The sequence below is a fragment of the Bombina bombina genome, chromosome 2 (genome assembly GCF_027579735.1).
Source record: "Bombina bombina isolate aBomBom1 chromosome 2, aBomBom1.pri, whole genome shotgun sequence".
Lineage (NCBI taxonomy): Eukaryota > Metazoa > Chordata > Amphibia > Anura > Bombinatoridae > Bombina > Bombina bombina.
This window is the reverse complement of record NC_069500.1, coordinates 423,796,152-423,815,161: the sequence shown is the minus strand read 5'-3', so window position 1 is coordinate 423,815,161 and position 19,010 is coordinate 423,796,152. Positions and strand designations below refer to the sequence as shown.

Here is a 19,010-nt window from a genome sequence, read left to right as displayed (position 1 = left end):
GGAGGGGCTCTGCCTCTATTGTGGGTTACAGGGCCACTTTTTGAAGTCTTGTCCTACACGGCCGGGAAACGCTCACACCTAAGGTCCTGTCGGGGGCAGACCTTGGGTGGTTTATCCTCGTCCTCGGAACCGCTTAACGAGAAACCTTTGGTCACGGTTGGACTCCTCCATAGTCACTCAGGCTCTTGTTGACTCCGGTGCTGCGGGCTATTTCATTGACAGTGCTTTTGTATCAAAGCACTCCATTCCTGTTTTGCCTCTGTCCGTTCCGCTTGCTATTGAGGCCATTGATGGCAGGCCCCTTCAGCCCGCACTCGTTACTCACGAAACTGCTCCATTGTCCATGGTTGTTGGGGCTCTCCATTTTGAAACCCTCCAGTTCCAGGTGATAAACTCACTGCATTTTCCGGTTGTTCTGGGTTATCCCTGGCTCCAAAAGCACAATCCCAGTCTCGACTGTTGCAGGTCCGAAATTTTGTCGTGGTCCCCGCAATGTATTTCCACTTGTCTTCGGAAACCAGTTAAAGTCTTGTGCACTTCTTCGGTATCTCATTTGCTAGAGGAGTACCGAGAGTTTCTAGACGGTTTTGACAAGGTGCGTGCCGGTACGTTGCCTCCTAACCGGTCTTACGATTGTGCCATAGACCTGCAACCCAGAGCCATTCCTCCTTGGGCCCGGGTGTACCCTCTGTCTGTTGCAGAGAATTGTGCTATGGAGGAGTATGTTGTCGATGCTCTGTCGCGGGGGATCATCCGCAAATCCTGCTCTCCTGCAGGCGCTGACTTCTTTGTGAAGAAAAAGGGTGGCGAGTTAAGACCATGCATTTATTATAGGGGTCTTAATTGTCTTACCATTAAGAATGCTTACCCTATTCTGCTCATTGTGGGGGATGCTGCTCATTTCCTGCACTTCCTTTTATGGCCAGACTGGTGTGCATCATCCATGTAAGACAGGATGCAGTCTCAGAATTGTGATGTCAATTATTTAAAGGGCCTCTGTTCAGTATGCTTTGCCTTTGCGTTGTCTCAGACCTGTTTGTGAGAGTTCCTGTGTATTACCTGGCTGCCTGACGTCCTTCCTGGTTCCTGATCCCTGGCTTGTTCCTGACTATACGCTTTGGCTCCTGACTCGGCTCGTCTGACTACCAGCTCTGGTTTTGACTCCTGGGTTGTTATTTGACTATTGCTATTAATAAAGGTGTGATTATTTTTGCACTTCTCGTCTTAGTCTGATTCCTGGCACCCTGACACTGGGACACGATGTCCACTGCCCAGGTATCTGGAACATCCCAAACCCAGGCTTGAACGAAGAGAGAAAGTCTGCCCCCAACAAATCCGGTCCCGGATTGGGGGCAGACCCTTAATTCTGATTTTGAGTCACTAACAAGCTTCTTAGATTGCTTCCCCTTGTTCCAAAACTGATTGGACTTCCAGGAAGCCTTGGACTGTTCCTGCTTGGAAGAGGGGGGGGAAAGCTTACCCTTAAAGTTTCGAAAGGAACAAAAATTACTCTGTCGTCCTTTCTGTTTATTCCTCTTATCCTGAGGGAGATGTCCCTTTCCTCCCGTAATATCTGAAATAATTTCAGCCAAGCCCGGCCCAAACAAGGTCTTAACCTTGTAGGGAATTGCCAAAAGCTTATACTTAGATGACACATCCGCAGACCAGGATTTCAACCATAAGGCTCTACGGGCTAGAACAGCAAAGCCAGAAATCTGTGCTCCCAAAGATAAAGATAAATAATAAAGAAGCATCCGTGATAAAGGAATTGGCCAACTTAAGAGCCTTGATCCTGTCCTGGATTTCTTCAAGATGAGTATCTGTCTGAATAGATTCAGATAATGCATCAAACCAGTAAGCTGCCGTGCTGGTGACAGTAGCAATACACATCTTTTTTTAAGTAACCCTTCCAACTTCTTATCCATAGGATCCTTAAAAGAACAGCTATCCTCTATGGGAATAGTAGCTCTCTTAGCCAAGGTGGAAATTGCCCCTTCTACTTTGGGGACCGTTTGCCAAGACTCCTTTATAGAGTCAGTTATTGGAAACATCTTCTTAAAAACTGGGGATGGAGAAAAGGGGATACCAGGTCTCACCCATTCCCATGCAATAATCTCTGTAGCCTGGTCTGGTACTGGAAAAACTTCCACCGCGGAAGGGACGTCAAAGTATTTGTTTAGCTTTCTAGACTTCTGATATTTCACTGTCTGAGTCTGAGACTTCACCCTCAGATGCTACCGAAGTATCTTCCTCCTCAGACTTCTGGGAGGAAACATTCGGAATAGCCCTGACTGTACCAGAAACCTTACTCACTGATTCTTTGCATTTCCACTTGCGCTTTCCCTGCAGCATGGTAAAAGGCAGACAGTGCATAAGTTACCGTTGAAGATATGTAGGTAGCAATGTCTTGCAAGGTAACCCCAACTGGAGTATGAGAGGAAAAGCAGGGCACTGCATGTGTAGATGATAGTGTTTGGGACACTTGAGGAGAAAGCTGCGGCATATTTTGAACAGGAGACCCCTGAACAGCATATGCCTTAGCTAATGATGGCTCAGATTCAAAAAGTCTATCCCTGTTCTTTCAATACATGAGGAACAAAAAGGGATTGGAGGTTCCACATTAGAATCAAAACACAAGCTACATGTAACGTTTTGCAGGGCCTCTTGATCCATCTTTACCCAATATTCAAACAAAATAAACCCAACTGTTCTTATTTAAGTTTGAAAAATAATATCACAACTGTCACTTTAAATTTAAAAGTAAAACACATTTTTGCAGCTATTTTTCTTTATTTTTTAACTACCGCCAAGCAGCAGCTCACTATAAACCTCAGACAGCCTCCTCACCTCAGCACTCTTTGCTGAGGTGCCTACCTGTCCTCCTGGAAACCGGATTAAGCTTTGACTACGATCCGGACTCAATTCAGAGCTGTTCAAAACAGCTACAAAACAAATGCTTTCTTATAAGCAGAGACACAGCAAAAACATCCACTCCGGACCGGAACTAACAGGAAGAACTCCGGAAAGGCGCGCAACACTAAATTGCCGCCTCAGAAAACCTGCCCTTCCTAAACAGAAAACTGACCGGCCACCATTACTACAATGTATAGCCGATGTATATTTCGCATAAGTAAAACAGAACAAACACTACCGCTGCACCACAAAGTCTAGAATCAAACCGGAACAAAAATAACTAAATCTGAGCCTCTCCAAAAGATTTTACTTCCCCAGTGCCTGCATACACTGCCTACTTAAATCCTATTAACCCTAAATAGGATTACCAGTACTTAACGTCCCAAAAACAGACTTAACTGTTAAAGTGCCATATTCTCTCATCCCAAGAAAACAAAAGTATGCACTTACCTAAAGTTCAATCTGCCCGGCAGCAGGGCAGCTTACTTGGTATGAGAGGGCATCTCCCCACATGGACCCGTGGATAAATTAGGAAAGACTGAATAATCCTAATCAGGCTTTCAGGATAGGGCAGCAACAACTGTTTTGGAGACGCAGTGAGGATTATACCCCACAAGTTCCCAATTGCTTAAAAGCCACTACTGCTCTACTGAAGAGACTGACGTGGGCTACGGCTAAACCCCAGGAAAGATCAGAACAAACCTGCTCTGCTTTAAAACAATACAAATTTAATTGAAGAATCTTCTTTCAGACACCTAAACTTTACCACCACCTTGCTTTAACGTAGGCAAAGAGAATGACTGGGGTTTGAGGGAAGGAAGGTGATACTTAACAGCTTTGCTGTGGTGCTCTTTGCCTCCTCCTGCTGGCCAGGAGTGATATTCCCAATACTAATTAGAGAGGATCCGTGGACTCACTGTGTCATTAGAAAGAAACTAGAAAATCAGCTCCATTTATGAAGCTGATTATGTAACTGGTAAAGCCAGAGAGAGGTTGATGACTGAGAAAATGGAGAAACCAGTTTTTAATTTTGCCCAGTAAGCTATGTAGCTGGGTGCAGAAAGCAATGCAGCTCAGTGTTGAGCACAAACCGTTTTTTATTAAAGGGACAGTAAAGTACAAATTACATTTTTATGATTCAGATAGGGCATGTAATTTTAAACAATCTTCTATTTTATTTTTATCATCAGATGTGCTTTTTTCTCTTGGTATTTATTGTTAAAGGCAAACCCTAGGTAGGCTAATAGGCTCATTTCTAAGACCCCATAGTCCACCTCTTATCTCACTGTCTGGCTGTGAATAGCTAAAAACATGTACTGTTTGTTCATGTGTGCCATATAGATAACACTGTGCTCTCTCTAGTGGGTTATTTAAGAGTCAGAACGAATTACTTTCTGCAGAGGCTTAGATACAAGGTAATCATAGAGGTAAAAAGTATATTCATATAACAGTGTTGGTTATGCAAAATTGGGGAATGGAATTATCTATCTTTTTAAACAATAACATTTTTGGAGTTGACTGTCCCTTTAAGAAACGGAGTAATTATTATAATAGTTAAAACTAAATGTTGGTTCATAAGAGAATAAATGTGGCTATAGGTAAATAATTCACTCACCAAAATAAATGGAAAAGCCAGTCCGACTATAAACAGGAAAATCCAGATAAGAGAACCACAAATCATGTAGGCAGCAGGACGGGCCATCTGGTCAAATAGCTCAGCTGGCATTATTCCAGTAACTCCAGCTTTAATGGGGTAAATAGTAAAACAAAAAAACAGTAACAAACATGAAAAGGGGTTGGCAAGAAATTCTACTGTTTCTTTAAAGGAACATCAACCCCCAAATTTTTATTTCATAATTTAGATAGAGCTTGCAATTTTAAACAACTGTCTAATTCCCTTCTATTATCACATTTGCTTCATACTCTTGGTATCCTTTGTTAAAGGAGAAACAATGCACTACAGGAAGCAAGCTGAGTGCATCTGGTCAACCAATGGCAAGAACCATATATGTGCAGCTACCAATTAGCATTTAGCTCCCAGTAGTGCATTGCTGCTCCTGTTAATAAAAAATGGAGAATATAAAGAAAAAGTGCAATTAGTAAAGAGAATGTATGAAAAATGAGGGTTTGGAGTATAAATATATTAGGGAGAGCATTTTAGAAGAAGAAAAAAAAACTAAATAAAAAGAACAGGAAATGAATGATGAGCAAGGAAAATATGTAATTGTGTGCTTAAAGGTGAAATAATTGAAAACACTGGGTGTTGTTGAATGGAGTCTTGAAACTGGTACAGACCTGGGCCAATGCCAAAGCTTAGGATGTAGGCAAAGATGCAGGCCATGCTGAGATATGGCATCCAGGTAACACGACCCTGAAAAGCAGAAGATACTTCAGCAACACAGCAGGGAACAGGGATCATAACAAGTAGGATACACTTAACCTGCAGACAATATTCTCTCATTACAACCTACAGAAACTCCATATATTATTTAGTGCCCTAAACCACAAATCCCACGTCAAATTATTTTCACTTTTCTATGATAGTTGCAAATAAGAGACAAGCTTAATTCTACCCCTATCATCATGAAGAAAAAACACTGAAGCCTCGGAGCAGAAGAGGATGGGAGGGTACGTATTAAACAAAGAGGTGAATTTCTGAAAGAAATATATAGAAAATATGAAAAATATAGAGTAAAGTAGAGAAATGCAAAACTAAAGGTACACTGATGAGTGTAAAATGATAAAGGGCTACCTTCAGAAGAAAATAATATTTGGTCCACAGGACCGCCTTATCTTGGTTAAAAGTCAGAAATGGAGGATCACAAGATAGAGCTGATAATTCAGAAACTCTTCTAGCTGAAGAAATGGCTAGAAGAAAAAGAACCTTCCAAGACAACCATTTAAGGTCTAAAAACAAAATGTATGCTTATCTGATAAATTATTTTCTTTCAGAATGATGATGGTCCACAGTCCTCCATAACATGATATATATTTCCCACCATTAAGAGCAGGTCAAGAACCCATACAAGAGCTTTAAAACACTCCCACCTCTCTTAGTTTCACATATAGCCGAGTAGAGAATAGGAAAAGAAAGATAGGAAAGGCAAAGCAGGGTCTATAGAGGTGTTATTAGAACTGTTGCCCAACATGAAGCGAACAGGGCCTGTGGACCATCATTATTCCGAAAGAAAATAATTTATCAGGTAAGCATAAATTTTGTTTTCTTTCGTAAAATGATAATGGTCCACAGTCCTCCATAACATATGGCATTAATACCCAAGCAGATGGTTTATGCTACGGAAAGGTTGAGAAAATACTTTGTCTGACAGTTCCTATTTAGCCAACACCGTGGCCTGAAGGACTTTCCTGCCAAAAGCTGCTTGCGAAGAAGCAAAGACATAAAAAAATGATAAAATTAAAAAAAAGAATGTAGAGAAGACCATGTGGCAGTTTTGCAAATCTGCTCCAAAGATGCATTATTCTTAAAGGCCCACAATGTTGCTATTTCTCTTTTCGAGTGAGCTGTTATGCGTTTATGAGGCAACTTAACCGCAACCTTGTGAATTACCTGTTTAAGCCAAGATGCCAACAATACCTTAGTAGCTTTTTGTCCTTTAAGAGTCCCAGAGTAATGCAAGCTAGAAGTTTTTCTGAACTCTTTAGTAACTTGAAGATAGAACTTCAAAGCTCTGACAATTTCCAGATTATAAAAACAAGAAAATAGAGAGACGCACTCACTGATACAGAACAATAGCTAGAAAAACTTCCGAAAATTGCTCTTAGGTCTCCCTAAGAGTAAAAGGGGGAAACCAGATATGGACTCCTTGCACACATGCCCTAGAGATATGCAACTGAACCTCACTGACGAGGTCCAAGAGAGGCCGAAACATACGTCTGGGGCTTGTAGTTTGTCATGTTCAGAGAGGAATTGCCTGGTATTTCGGTGCTGGACTCTAATTGGGCAGGATCAGACTGATATGCTACAGGATATTTTTTCTCTGTGAAAAGGCATAGAGTGGCACTGGCCTTGTGGACAAGCACAGATGTTTTTCTAACTATTGTTCTGTTTCAGTTACTGCGTCTCTCTATTTTCTTGCTTAATTTACAGATTATGTAACAAACTTTCTTTAGAGTTAGTAGGGTCTGGACAAAGAGAAGGAAGTACAATTTCATGATTGATGTTATCAGTAGAAACCACTTTCGGAAGAAAATCATATTTGGTATGAAGTACAGCCTTGTCCTTGTGAAAAATAAAAAATGGGAACATTGATCTTCCAACCATGTTCTTGGAGCAATACTCAGGAACCAAAAGCGATCCCTTTGGATGGGAATGTGCAGGTATGCATCCTTGAGGTCTATTGTCGTTATAAACCAACCCTGTTGAATTAAGGGCAAAATTGTGCGAATGGTTTCCATCTTGAAAGTGGGAACCCTTTCAAGACAGGTCTGTAAGTCCCTTCCTTATATGGGACAATGAACAGATTGGAGTTAAACCCTTGACCTTGTTGAGACACAGGTACTGGGATAATTACCCCCATATCCTATAATTCCTGAACACAGTGTAGAAAGGCAGCTGCTTTTGACTGAAGGGAATATGAGACAGAAGCAATCGCCCTCAAGGAGGTCTGGACCAAAAGCGTATCCTGTAACCCTGAGAAATTATATTTCCAACCCTGGGGTCCTGGACTCACCCGAACCAGGCCTCCTGAAAAAGACTCAGTCTGCCCCCTACCAGAATAGAATATGGTCAGGTGCTGCACCTTCATTTTGATTTAGTGGTGTTGTTGGACTTTTTGGATTGCTTGTTCTTTGAACATGAAGAACCAGGCTTCCAGGCTGACTTGGAGGGCTTTGGTTTCTGAGTAAAGGAGGACTTCTGATCTGAGGAGAGAGAGGAATGAAACTGATTCCCACGTCTGTTTTTTCCTTTGAATTGTTTATCCTAAGGTAGAAAGGCTCCTTTCCCACCAGTGACTGTCCAGGTCTTAACCAAACAGAATCTTCCCCTCCAAACTGCATATTGCACTAAGCTAAAGCCTAGTTTTATTAAAGGGCCATACACCTAAATATTAAAAGTGCCCCCCCCCAAAAAAAAACCCTAGCGCTGCCAGAGGGCTGTAAAGGATCAGACGCTTCCCTAAAAATGTTCCCAATGAAGATATAACCTTTAGGGACCTGATAGGGAGAAAAAATGGGTCATTAGGAGGGCAGGTTAAGTCCCTAGCTATGATGTACCTTTATCAGAGCATACGTACAAATAGCCTCTAGGCTGTGTGTGTGCTGTGTAAAGTAACTTACCTTACGCAGCATCCCTCCACTGGCTTATCAGGCACATCAATCTATGTCAATGCAGCTGCAGCAGTATCCAGTAAAGAGCCCATCCAGTGTAGGTATCAAGTACCCCAGACAATTGCAGTAGGAAATACCTGAGTCCCTCAGGGGGAGGCTAGGGACGAGTCCCCTCAACATCTGATGGTAGTTATGGCTGAAGTCCTGTTAGGAGAATGCTGTGCATGTAACAGGGTATTCTTGTATCCATGTATCATTCAGTTCCTGTGAAGAGTATTTTTTGTCTTCTTTGTAAATGATACTCCCCAGAGACTCTGGGCCTCACATAGGTCCGAGCTCTCAATTTGTAATCCATAAGCAAGAAGCTGGAACAACCTCTATTCTAAATCATCTCCTACCAGGCCAAGAACAAAATTAAGAGAGATAAGGTAGGTTAGAGGGTTTTAAGGCTCCTGTATGGGTTCTTGACCTCCTAGTGGTGGGAAATGTTATGGAGGACTGTGGACAATCATCATTTTACTAAAGAAATAAGCATAGATTCAAAAGCAGGACCTTGCAGAACAGAGAGAACTAAATTCAAGTTCCAAGGAGGAAATTGATCTAACAACAGGACAAAATCTTATCAGGGCTTGAACAAAAGTTTGAACATCTGGCAACTTAGCTAACTTTTTGTGAAACAAAACAGTTGATACAGATATCTGACTGCTTAGAGAACTAGCCAATAGGCCCTTATCTAGTCCATCCTGAAGGAACTGAAGAATTCTGGGAATGTTAAAGGATTTCCTAGAAAAAATACTCAAGAAGAACACCAAAGCAAGTAAGATTTTTAGATGTTAAGATAAATTCTTTGCTTAACCAACTTACTTGCATGAAGCAAAGTATATCTATCTGAATCATAGAAACCCCTGAACTTGAGGTCTAAGCTTTTAACCTTTACACACTCAAATTCAGCAAATTGAAATACGGGTGAAACAGAGGTCCTTAAGACAGAAGATCCTTCCTTAGGGGGAGGTTCCATGTAGCAAGAAAAGACATCTGTATTAGGTCTGCATACCAAGTTCTGCAGGCCCACACCAGAGCTTTGAGAATTACTATTCAGTGACAAACTAAGGCATCTATCATAGAGCACTGGAGACTCTATGAGGCCTATTTATCAAATGTCTGTCTGACCTGATCCGACAGTGCGGATCAGGTCTCTTGTGAGCTGCTGGTGCAACGCCGCACCCTGCAGACTCGCAGCCAATCGGCCGCCAGCAGGGGGTGTCAATCAACCCGATCGTACTCGATCGGGTTGAATTGTGGCGATCTCTGTCCTCCTCATCAGAGCAGGCGGACAGGGTTATGGAGCAGCGGTCTTTAGACCGCTGCTTCATAACTGCTGTTTCTGGCGAGTCTGAAGGCTCGCCAGAAACACGGGCCCTCAAGCTCCATTTCGAGCTTGATAAATGGGCTCTATATCTGGCACAATATGCTTGAAGCTGTGATTCAGCTTTTACACCATTAGATCTATACATGGTAGTTTAAAATAAGCTGGTTGAATGTCTTGATGAAGAACACATTCTCCTGATTGAACAGATAAAGTAGTCTGATTCCCAACTGTTCACTCCTTGAATATGAAGTTGATAGAGAATAGCTTTCCTTCGCTATTCATAACAGGATGAGAGACACTTCTTGCATGACGAGGGAGATGCAAGTCCCCCCCCCTTGACAGTTGATTTAATCAACCTCTGAAATGATGTCTAATCAGAAATGGAGATGGGTCTTAGCTGAGAAGGGATCATGTTCTGCTCTAAGAAACACTTGGAGTTCCAGAATGTTAAGTTGTAACCTCCCCTCCAGAGGAAACCAAACTCCTTTAATGCATCAAGACCTTCAGATGGCGCCCAGGCCCAGGCAAGTGCTGATGTGAGCACTGAAAACAAGGAAAGCAAAAAGGATGCATAAATGTTATAGAGCAAGGGAACAAAGTAACAAGATAGTAGGTAAAGTAGTACTAATGGTAAGTACCTATAGGTGCCAAATATTTTTGTAATCAACAATCACCTGTTAGGGGGGCAATATAGCACTAAGGAGACTCATAGATACATGAGTTACAAAGTCTGTAACAAAAAAGAGTGCTTTACCCCTGCAATTATTTAGGAAAAATTCTCACTGAATAATACAGAAACGATTTTTAACCATTCATCCTTTATCTTTATTGGTTTAACTATTCAATCATACACGTTTAAAAACACTTCAACTCTCTAGATATCAATATATAGCATTGATGTGTGAATAAAACCTCTGAGAATCATGTATCAATATGTGAAACATTATACTTGGTTTGTATAATATTAAGCAGTCAGATACAAAAATTATCTTTTGTAGCCGGCTATTAATAAATTCAGAAATAATGCTGTAACAAGAGGACCTGTTAATATGTGGGATGTCAGATTATGAGATTAAAGCTATCTAGCTAATACTCTATCTGTAATTATAAAGTCCTTGCTTGCACAGTCAACTTTAGCACAGCTGTTCAGTGTAATAGATAAGGAGGCCGATTTACCAAATGTCTGTCGGACCTGATCCGACAGTGCGGATCAGGTCCGACAGACATCGCTGAATGCGGACAGCAATAAGCTCTCCGTATGCAGCATTGCCAATGGGCCGCCAGCAGGGAGGTGTCAATAAACCCAATCGTACTTGATCGGGTTGAATTGTGGCGATTCCTATCCGCCTCATCAGAGCAGGCAGACAGGGTTATGGAGCAGCGGTCTTTAGATTGTACCTGGTTTGTATAATATCAAGCAGTCAGATACAAACAATATCTTTTGTAGCCGGCTATTAATAAATTAAAAAATAGTGCTGTAACAAAAGGACCTGTTAATATGTGGAATGTCAGATTATGATATTAATCCTATCTAGCTAATACTCTATCTGTAATTATAAAGTCCTTGCTTGCACAGTTAACTTTAGCATAGCTGCTCAATGTAATAGATTCTGTCTGCTTAAACTCTCTCGATATCAATATATAACATAGGTGTGTGAATAATACCTCTGAGAGTCATGTATCTAAATATGAAACATTGTACTTGGTTTGTATAATATCAAGCAGTTAGATACAAACAATATTTTTTACAGCCGGCTATTAATAAATTCAGAAATAATGCTGTAACAAGAGGACCTTTTAATATGTTGGATGTCAGATTGCAAGATTAAAGCTAATAAGATAATTCTATATCTGTAATTATATATTCTTTGCAGAGGTAACTTTAGCTATTCAGTAGGTTGCACAGGTAACTTTAGCTATACAGCTATTCAGTGTAATAGATTCTGTCTATTTAAGCCCCTTCTATAACGGGGGAAAGATTAACGTTTAACTGACTTGTTTCACTAACATAGCACAACGTCTGATCTCAGAATATAACACACATTTATAAGCTATTGGCAATCAACAGTTATCATAGAGAGTAAGCAGTTAAAAAATGAGAGTATGAACTCTCTGAAGCCAGACCCCTGACACGTGTTTCTCTCACGCTTCCTCGGAGGGGAACAAAGTACCTTTAAGATAGTCATAAGGAACATAGGCCTAGATTTGGAGTTTGTCGGTAGCCGTGAAAACCAGCGTTAGAGGCTCCTAACGCTGGTTTTAGGCTACCACCGGTATTTGGAGTCATTCAAAAAAGGGTCGAACGCTCATTTTTCAGCCGCGACTTTTCCATACCGCAGATCCCCTTACGTCAATTGCGTATCCTATCTTTTCAATGGGATCTTTCTAACTCCGGTATTTAGAGTCGTGTCTGAAGTGAGCGTTAGAAATCTAACGACAAAACTCCAGCCGCAGAAAAAAGTCAGTAGTTAAGAGCTTTCTGGGCTAACGCCGGTTTATAAAGCTCTTAACTACTGTGCTCTAAAGTACACTAACACCCATAAACTACCTATGTCCCCCTAAACCGAGGTCCCCCCACATCGCCGACACTCGATTACATTTTTTAACCCCTAATCTGCCGACCGCCACCTACGTTATACTTATGTACCCCTAATCTGCTGCCCCTAACACCGCCGACCCCATTATTATATTTATTAACCCCTAACCTGCCCCCCACAACGTCGCAGCCAGCTACCTACAATAATTAACCCCTAATCTGCCGACCGCAAAGAGCCGCCACCTACATTATAGCTATGTACCCCTAATCTGCTGCCCCTAACACCGCTGACCCCTATATTATATTTATTAACCCCTAATCTGCCCCCCTCAACGTCGCCTCCACCTGCCTACACTTATTAACCCCTAATCTGCCGAGCGGACCGCACCGCTACTATAATACAGTTATTAACCCCTAATCCGCCTCACTAACCCTATAATAAATAGTATTAACCCCTAATCTGCCCTCCCTAACATCGCCGACACCTAACTTCAATTATTAACCCCTAATCTGCCGACTGCAGCTCACCGCTATTCTAATAAATGTATTAACCCCTAAAGCTAAGTCTAACCCTAACACTAACACCCCCCTAAATTAAATATAATTTTAATCTAACAAAATTAATTAACTCTTATTAAATAAATTATTCCTATTTAAAGCTAAATACTTACCTGTAAAATAAATCCTAATATAGCTACAATATAAATTATATTTATATTATAGCTATTTTAGGATTTATATTTATTTTACAGGTAACTTTGTATTTATTTTAACCAGGTACAATAGCTATTAAATAGTTAAGAACTATTTAATAGCTAAAATAATTACAAATTTACCTGTAAAATAAATCCTAACCTAAGTTACAATTAAACCTAACACTACACTATCAATAAATTAATTAAATAAAATAACCTATAATTATCTACAATTAAACCTAACACTACACTATCAATAAATAAATTAAATACAATTCCTACAAATAAATACAATGAAATAAACTAACTAAAGTACAAAAAATAAAAAAGAACTAAGTTACAAAAAATAAAAAAATATTTACAAACATTAGAAAAATATTACAATTTTAAACTAATTACACCTACTCTAAGCCCCCTAATAAAATAACAAAGCCCCCCAAAATAAAAAAAATGCCCTACCCTATTCTAAATTACTAAAGTTCAAAGCTCTTTTACCTTACCAGCCCTGAACAGGGCCCTTTGCGGGGCATGCCCCAAGAAGTTCAGCTCTTTTGCCTGTAAAAAAAAACATACAATACCCCCCCCAACATTACAACCCACCACCCACATACCCCTAATCTAACCCAAACCCCCCTTAAATAAACCTAACACTAAGCCCCTGAAGATCTCCCTACCTTGAGTCGTCTTCACCCAGCCGAGCCAAATTCTTCATCCAAGCGGAGCAAGAAGAGGTCCTCTAACCGGTAGAAGTCTTCATCCAAGCGGGGCAGAAGAGGTCTTCCATCCGATTGAAGTCTTCATCCAAGAGGCATCTTCTATCGTCATCCATCCGGAGCGGAGCGGCAGCATCCTGAAGACCTCCGACGCGGAACATCCATCCTGGCCGACGACTGAACGACGAATGACGGTTCCTTTAAATGACGTCATCCAAGATGGCGTCCCTCGAATTCCGATTGGCTGATAGGATTCTATCAGCCAATCGGAATTAAGGTAGGAATATTCTGATTGGCTGATGGAATCAGCCAATCAGAATCAAGTTCAATCCGATTGGATGATCCAATCAGCCAATCAGATTGAGCTCACATTCTATTGGCTGTTCCGATCAGCCAATAGAATGCGAGCTCAATCTGATTGGCTGATTGGATCAGCCAATCGGATTGAACTTGATTCTGATTGGCTGATTCCATCAGCCAATCAGAATATTCCTACCTTAATTCCGATTGGCTGATAGAATCCTATCAGCCAATCGGAATTCGAGGGACGCCATCTTGGATGACGTCATTTAAAGGAACCGTCATTCGTCGTTCAGTCGTCGGCCAGGATGGAAGTTCCGCGTCGGAGGTCTTCAGGATGCTGCCGCTCCGATCTGGATGGATGACGATAGAAGATGCCTCTTGGATGAAGACTTCAATCGGATGGAAGACCTCTTCTGCCCCGCTTGGATGAAGACTTCTACCGGATGGAGGACCTCTTCTTGCTCCGCTTGGATGAAGAATTTGGCTCGGCTGGGTGAAGACGACTCAAGGTAGGGAGATCTTCAGGGGCTTAGTGTTAGGTTTATTTAAGGGGGGTTTGGGTTAGATTAGGGGTATGTGGGTGGTGGGTTGTAATGTTGGGGGGGGGTATTGTATGATTTTTTATACAGGCAAAAGAGCTGAACTTCTTGGTGCATGCCCCGCAAAGGGCCCTGTTCAGGGCTGGTAAGGTAAAAGAGATTTGAACTTTAGCAATTTAGAATAGGGTAGGGCATTTTTTTATTTTGGGGGGCTTTGTTATTTTATTAGGGGGCTTAGAGTAGGTGTAATTAGTTTAAAATTGTTGTAATATATTTCTAATGTTTGTAAATATTTTTTAATTTTTTGTAACTTAGTTCTTTTTTATTTTTTGTACTTTAGTTAGTTTATTTCATTGTATTTATTTGTAGGAATTGTATTTAATTTATTTATTGATAGTGTAGTGTTAGGTTTAATTGTAGATAATTATAGGTATTTTATTTAATTAATTTATTGATAGTGTAGTGTTAGGTTTAATTGTAACTTAGGTTAGGATTTATTTTACAGGTAAATTTGTAATTATTTTAACTATTTTAGCTATTGTACCTGGTTAAAATAAATACAAAGTTACCTGTAAAATAAATATAAATCCTAAAATAGCTATAATATAAATATAATTTATATTGTACCAATATTAGGATTTATTTTACAGGTAAGTATTTAGCTTTAAATAGGAATAATTTATTTAATAAAAGTTAATTAATTTCGTTAGATTAAAATTATATTTAATTTAGGGGGGTGTTAGTGTTAGGGTTAGACTTAGCTTTAGGGGTTAATACATTTATTAGAATAGCGGTGAGCTCCAGTCGGCAGATTAGGGGTTAATGTTTGAAGTTAGGTGTCGGCGATGTTAGGGAGGGCAGATTAGGGGTTAATACTATTTATTATAGGGTTAGTGAGGCGGATTAGGGGTTAATAACTTTATTATAATAGCGGTGCGGTCTGCTCGGCAGATTAGGGGTTAATAAGTGTAGGCAGGTGGAGGCGACGTTGTGGGGGGCAGATTAGGGGTTAATAAATATAATATAGGGGTCGGCGGTGTTAGGGGCAGCAGATTAGGGGTACATAGGGATAATGTAAGTAGCAACGGTTTACGGAGCGGCAGATTAGGGGTTAATAATAATATGCAGGGGTCAGCGATAGCGGGGGCGGCAGAATAGGGGTTAATAAGTGTAAGGTTAGGGGTGTTTAGACTCGGGGTACATGTTAGAGTGTTAGGTGCAGACGTAGGAAGTGTTTCCCCATAGGAAACAATGAGGCTGCGTTAGGAGCTGAACGCGGCTTTTTTGCAGGTGTTAGGTTTTTTTTCAGCTCAAACAGCCCCATTGTTTCCTATGGGGGAATCGTGCACAAGCACGTTTTTGAGGCTGGCCGCGTCCGTAAGCAACTCTGGTATCGAGAGTTGAAGTTACGTTAAATATGCTCTACGCTCCTTTTTAGGAGCCTAACGCAGCCATTCTGTGGACTCTCAATACCAGAGTTATTTTAAAGGTGCGGCCAGAAAAAAGCCAGCGTTAGATACGCGGGTCGTTACCGACAAAACTCTAAGGCCTAGATTTGGAGTTTGGCGTTAGCCGTAAAAACCAGCGTTAGAGGCTCCTAACGCTGGTTTTAGGCTAACTCCGGTATTTGGAGTCACTCAAAATAGGGTCTAACGCTCACTTTTCAGCCGCGACTTTTCCATACCGCAGATCCCCTTACGTCAATTGCGTATCCTATCTTTTCAATGGGATCTTTCTAACTCCGGTATTTAGAGTCGTGTCTGAAGTGAGCGTTAGACATCTAACGACAAAACTCCAGCCGCAGGAAAAAAGTCAGTAGTTAAGATCTTTCTGGGCTAACGCCGGTTTATAAAGCTCTTAACTACTGTACTCTAAAGTACACTAACACCCATAAACTACCTATGTACCCCTAAACCGAGGTCCCCCCACATCGCCGACACTCGATTACATTTTTTTAACCCCTAATCTGCCGACCGCCACCTACGTTATACTTATGTACCCCTAATCTGCTGCCCCTAACACCGCCGACCCCTATATTATATTTATTAACCCCTAATCTGCCCCCCACAACGTCGCCTCCACCTGCCTACACTTATTAACCCCTAATCTGCCGAGCGGACCGCACCGCTACTATTATAAAGTTATTAACCCCTAATTCGCATCACTAACCCTATAATAAATAGTATTAACCCCTAATCTGCCCTCCCTTACATCGCCAACACCTAACTTCAATTATTAACCCCTAATCTGCCGACCGGAGCTCACCACTATTCTAATAAATGTATTAACCCCTAAAGCTAAGTCTAACCCTAACACTAACACCCCCCTAAGTTAAATATAATTTTAATCTAACGAAATTAATTAACTCTTATTAAATAAATGATTCCTATTTAAAGCTAAATACTTACCTGTAAAATAAACCCTAATATAGCTACAATATAACGAATAATTACATTGTAGCTATTTTAGGATTAATATTTATTTTACAGGCAACTTTGTAATTATTTTAACCAGGTACAATAGCTATTTAATAGTTAAGAACTATTTAATAGCTAAAATAGTTAAAATAATTACAAATTTACCTGTAAAATAAATCCTAACCTAAGTTACAATTAAACCTACCACTACACTATCAATAAATAAATTAAATACAATACCTACAAATAACTACAATGAAATAAACTAAAGTACAAAAAATAAAAAAGAACTAAGTTACAAAAAAATAAATTTTTTTTTACAAACATAAGAAAAATATTACAACAATTTTAAACTAATTACACCTACTCTAAGCCCCCTAATAAAATAACAAAGACCCCCAAAATAACAAAATGCCCTACCCTATTCTAAATTACTACATTTCAAAGCTCTTTTACCTTACCAGCCCTGAACAGGGTCCTTTGCGGGGCATGCCCCAAGAAATTCAGCTCTTTTGCCTGTATAAAAAACATACAATACCCCCCCCCCAACATTACAACCCACCACCCACATACCCCTAATCTAACCCAAACCCCCCTTAAATAAACCTAACACTAAGCCCCTGAAGATCTTCCTACCTTGTCTTCACCCTACCAGGTTCACCGATCCGTCCTGAAGAGCTCCTCCGATGTCCTGATCCAAGCCCAAGCGGGGGGCTGAAGAGGTCCATGATGCGGCTAAAGTCTTCATCCAAGCGGGAGCTGAAGAGGTCCATGATCCGGATGAAGTCTTCATCCAAGCGGGAGCTGAAGAGGTCCATGATCCGGATGAAGTCTTCTATCAACGGCATCTTCAATCTTCTTTCTTCCGGATCCATCTTGCAGACCTCCGACGCGGAACATCCTCTTCTCCCGACGCCTACTAGCCGAATGACGGTTCCTTTAAGGGACGTCATCCAAGATGGCGTCCCTCGAATTCCGATTGGCTGATAGGATTCTATCAGCCAATCGGAATTAAGGTAGGAATATTCTGATTGGCTGATGGAATCAGCCAATCAGAATCAAGATCAATCCGATTGGCTGATCCAATCAGCCAATCAGATTGAGCTTGCATTCTATTGGCTGATCGGAACAGCCAATAGAATGCAAGCTCAATCTGATTGGCTGATCGAATCAGCCAATCGGATTGAACTTGATTCTGATTGGCTGATTCCATCAGCCAATCAGAATATTCCTACCTTAATTCCGATTGGCTGATAGAATCCTATCACAAAAAAGTTTCTGTTTTTTGGTAGCTATTATTTCTAGCTCTAGTTTGTCCAGTTCTTTCTGATATCTGTCATATTGTGTTTTATAATCAATTTTATCATTGAATTGGGACAACTGAGCATTGTATTCTTCAATCTCTGTATCCAGTTTAGTTAATTCCAATTTGTCATGTTTAATTAGTATTTGAATTAATTTGAGGGAGCATTCTGACAACACTGTTTCCCACTCTTTGACTAGAATTTCATTGTTCAAATTAAAGGCAGGGAATACCTTCATTCTCAGACCTCTGGGTATAATGTTTTTCTCTGCATACTTCTCAAAGAAGTGCCAGTTCCACCACCTTTTAGATTGTTTATGCAATGTTTGGTGCAATTTACATAGTACATTATTAAGTTCCTCCTCATTAATTGCTATATTGTCCTTAGTTGAGACATTAAAAATAGAATTTAATTCTTGTAATCTCTTTTGATGGCGATTCGCCATATCATTTTGGATATTCATTATCAAGCTATTAATTTACACCCCCAGAAGAAAAGGGCTAAACTCAGTAAAGATATCTGAGTATATTCTCCCAAAGTACAGACTTATTTAGAGATAAGGGGTTGGGGGGAGTAGAGTTATAAAAATAGTGCCAGGTTTTACCCAAATTTACATATTTCACTTATTATTCAAATACTAGAATTATGGATTCTACAAAGAGGCAAAACTAGGAGTGGATTACTCACTGAGAGACCTAACAACAACTAGACAAACTAGTTGTAACTGAGAGTACAACAAAGTTATAAAGAGAGAGTAAATCCACTTATGTATATTCACACTTTTCCTCTACTTATATCATAAGGTTTCCCAAAAAATAATAATAAAATCGTTCCCAATCATTCACACATTATAGTTTATTGATTCAACTAAGGAACTCACACTCATACAGTAGCAGAAGCTGTGAATTAAAACCACTTAAACTCTGTGGTTT

The 19,010-nt window shown here is 40.4% G+C and overlaps 1 protein-coding gene across 1 annotated transcript in view; it reads right to left on the bottom strand.

The window, feature by feature from the left end:
* SLC2A11 (solute carrier family 2 member 11) overlaps positions 1–19,010 on the bottom strand; it is a 168,655-nt gene that overhangs the window by 75,474 nt on the left and 74,171 nt on the right. Inside the window, exons 10-11 of the mRNA XM_053701969.1 lie at positions 5,209–5,284; positions 4,529–4,656 (exon numbers count right to left, since the gene is read on the bottom strand). Of these exons, the coding sequence (XP_053557944.1) occupies positions 4,529–4,656; positions 5,209–5,284 (204 nt within the window). The remainder of the gene's footprint in view (positions 1–4,528; positions 4,657–5,208; positions 5,285–19,010) is intronic.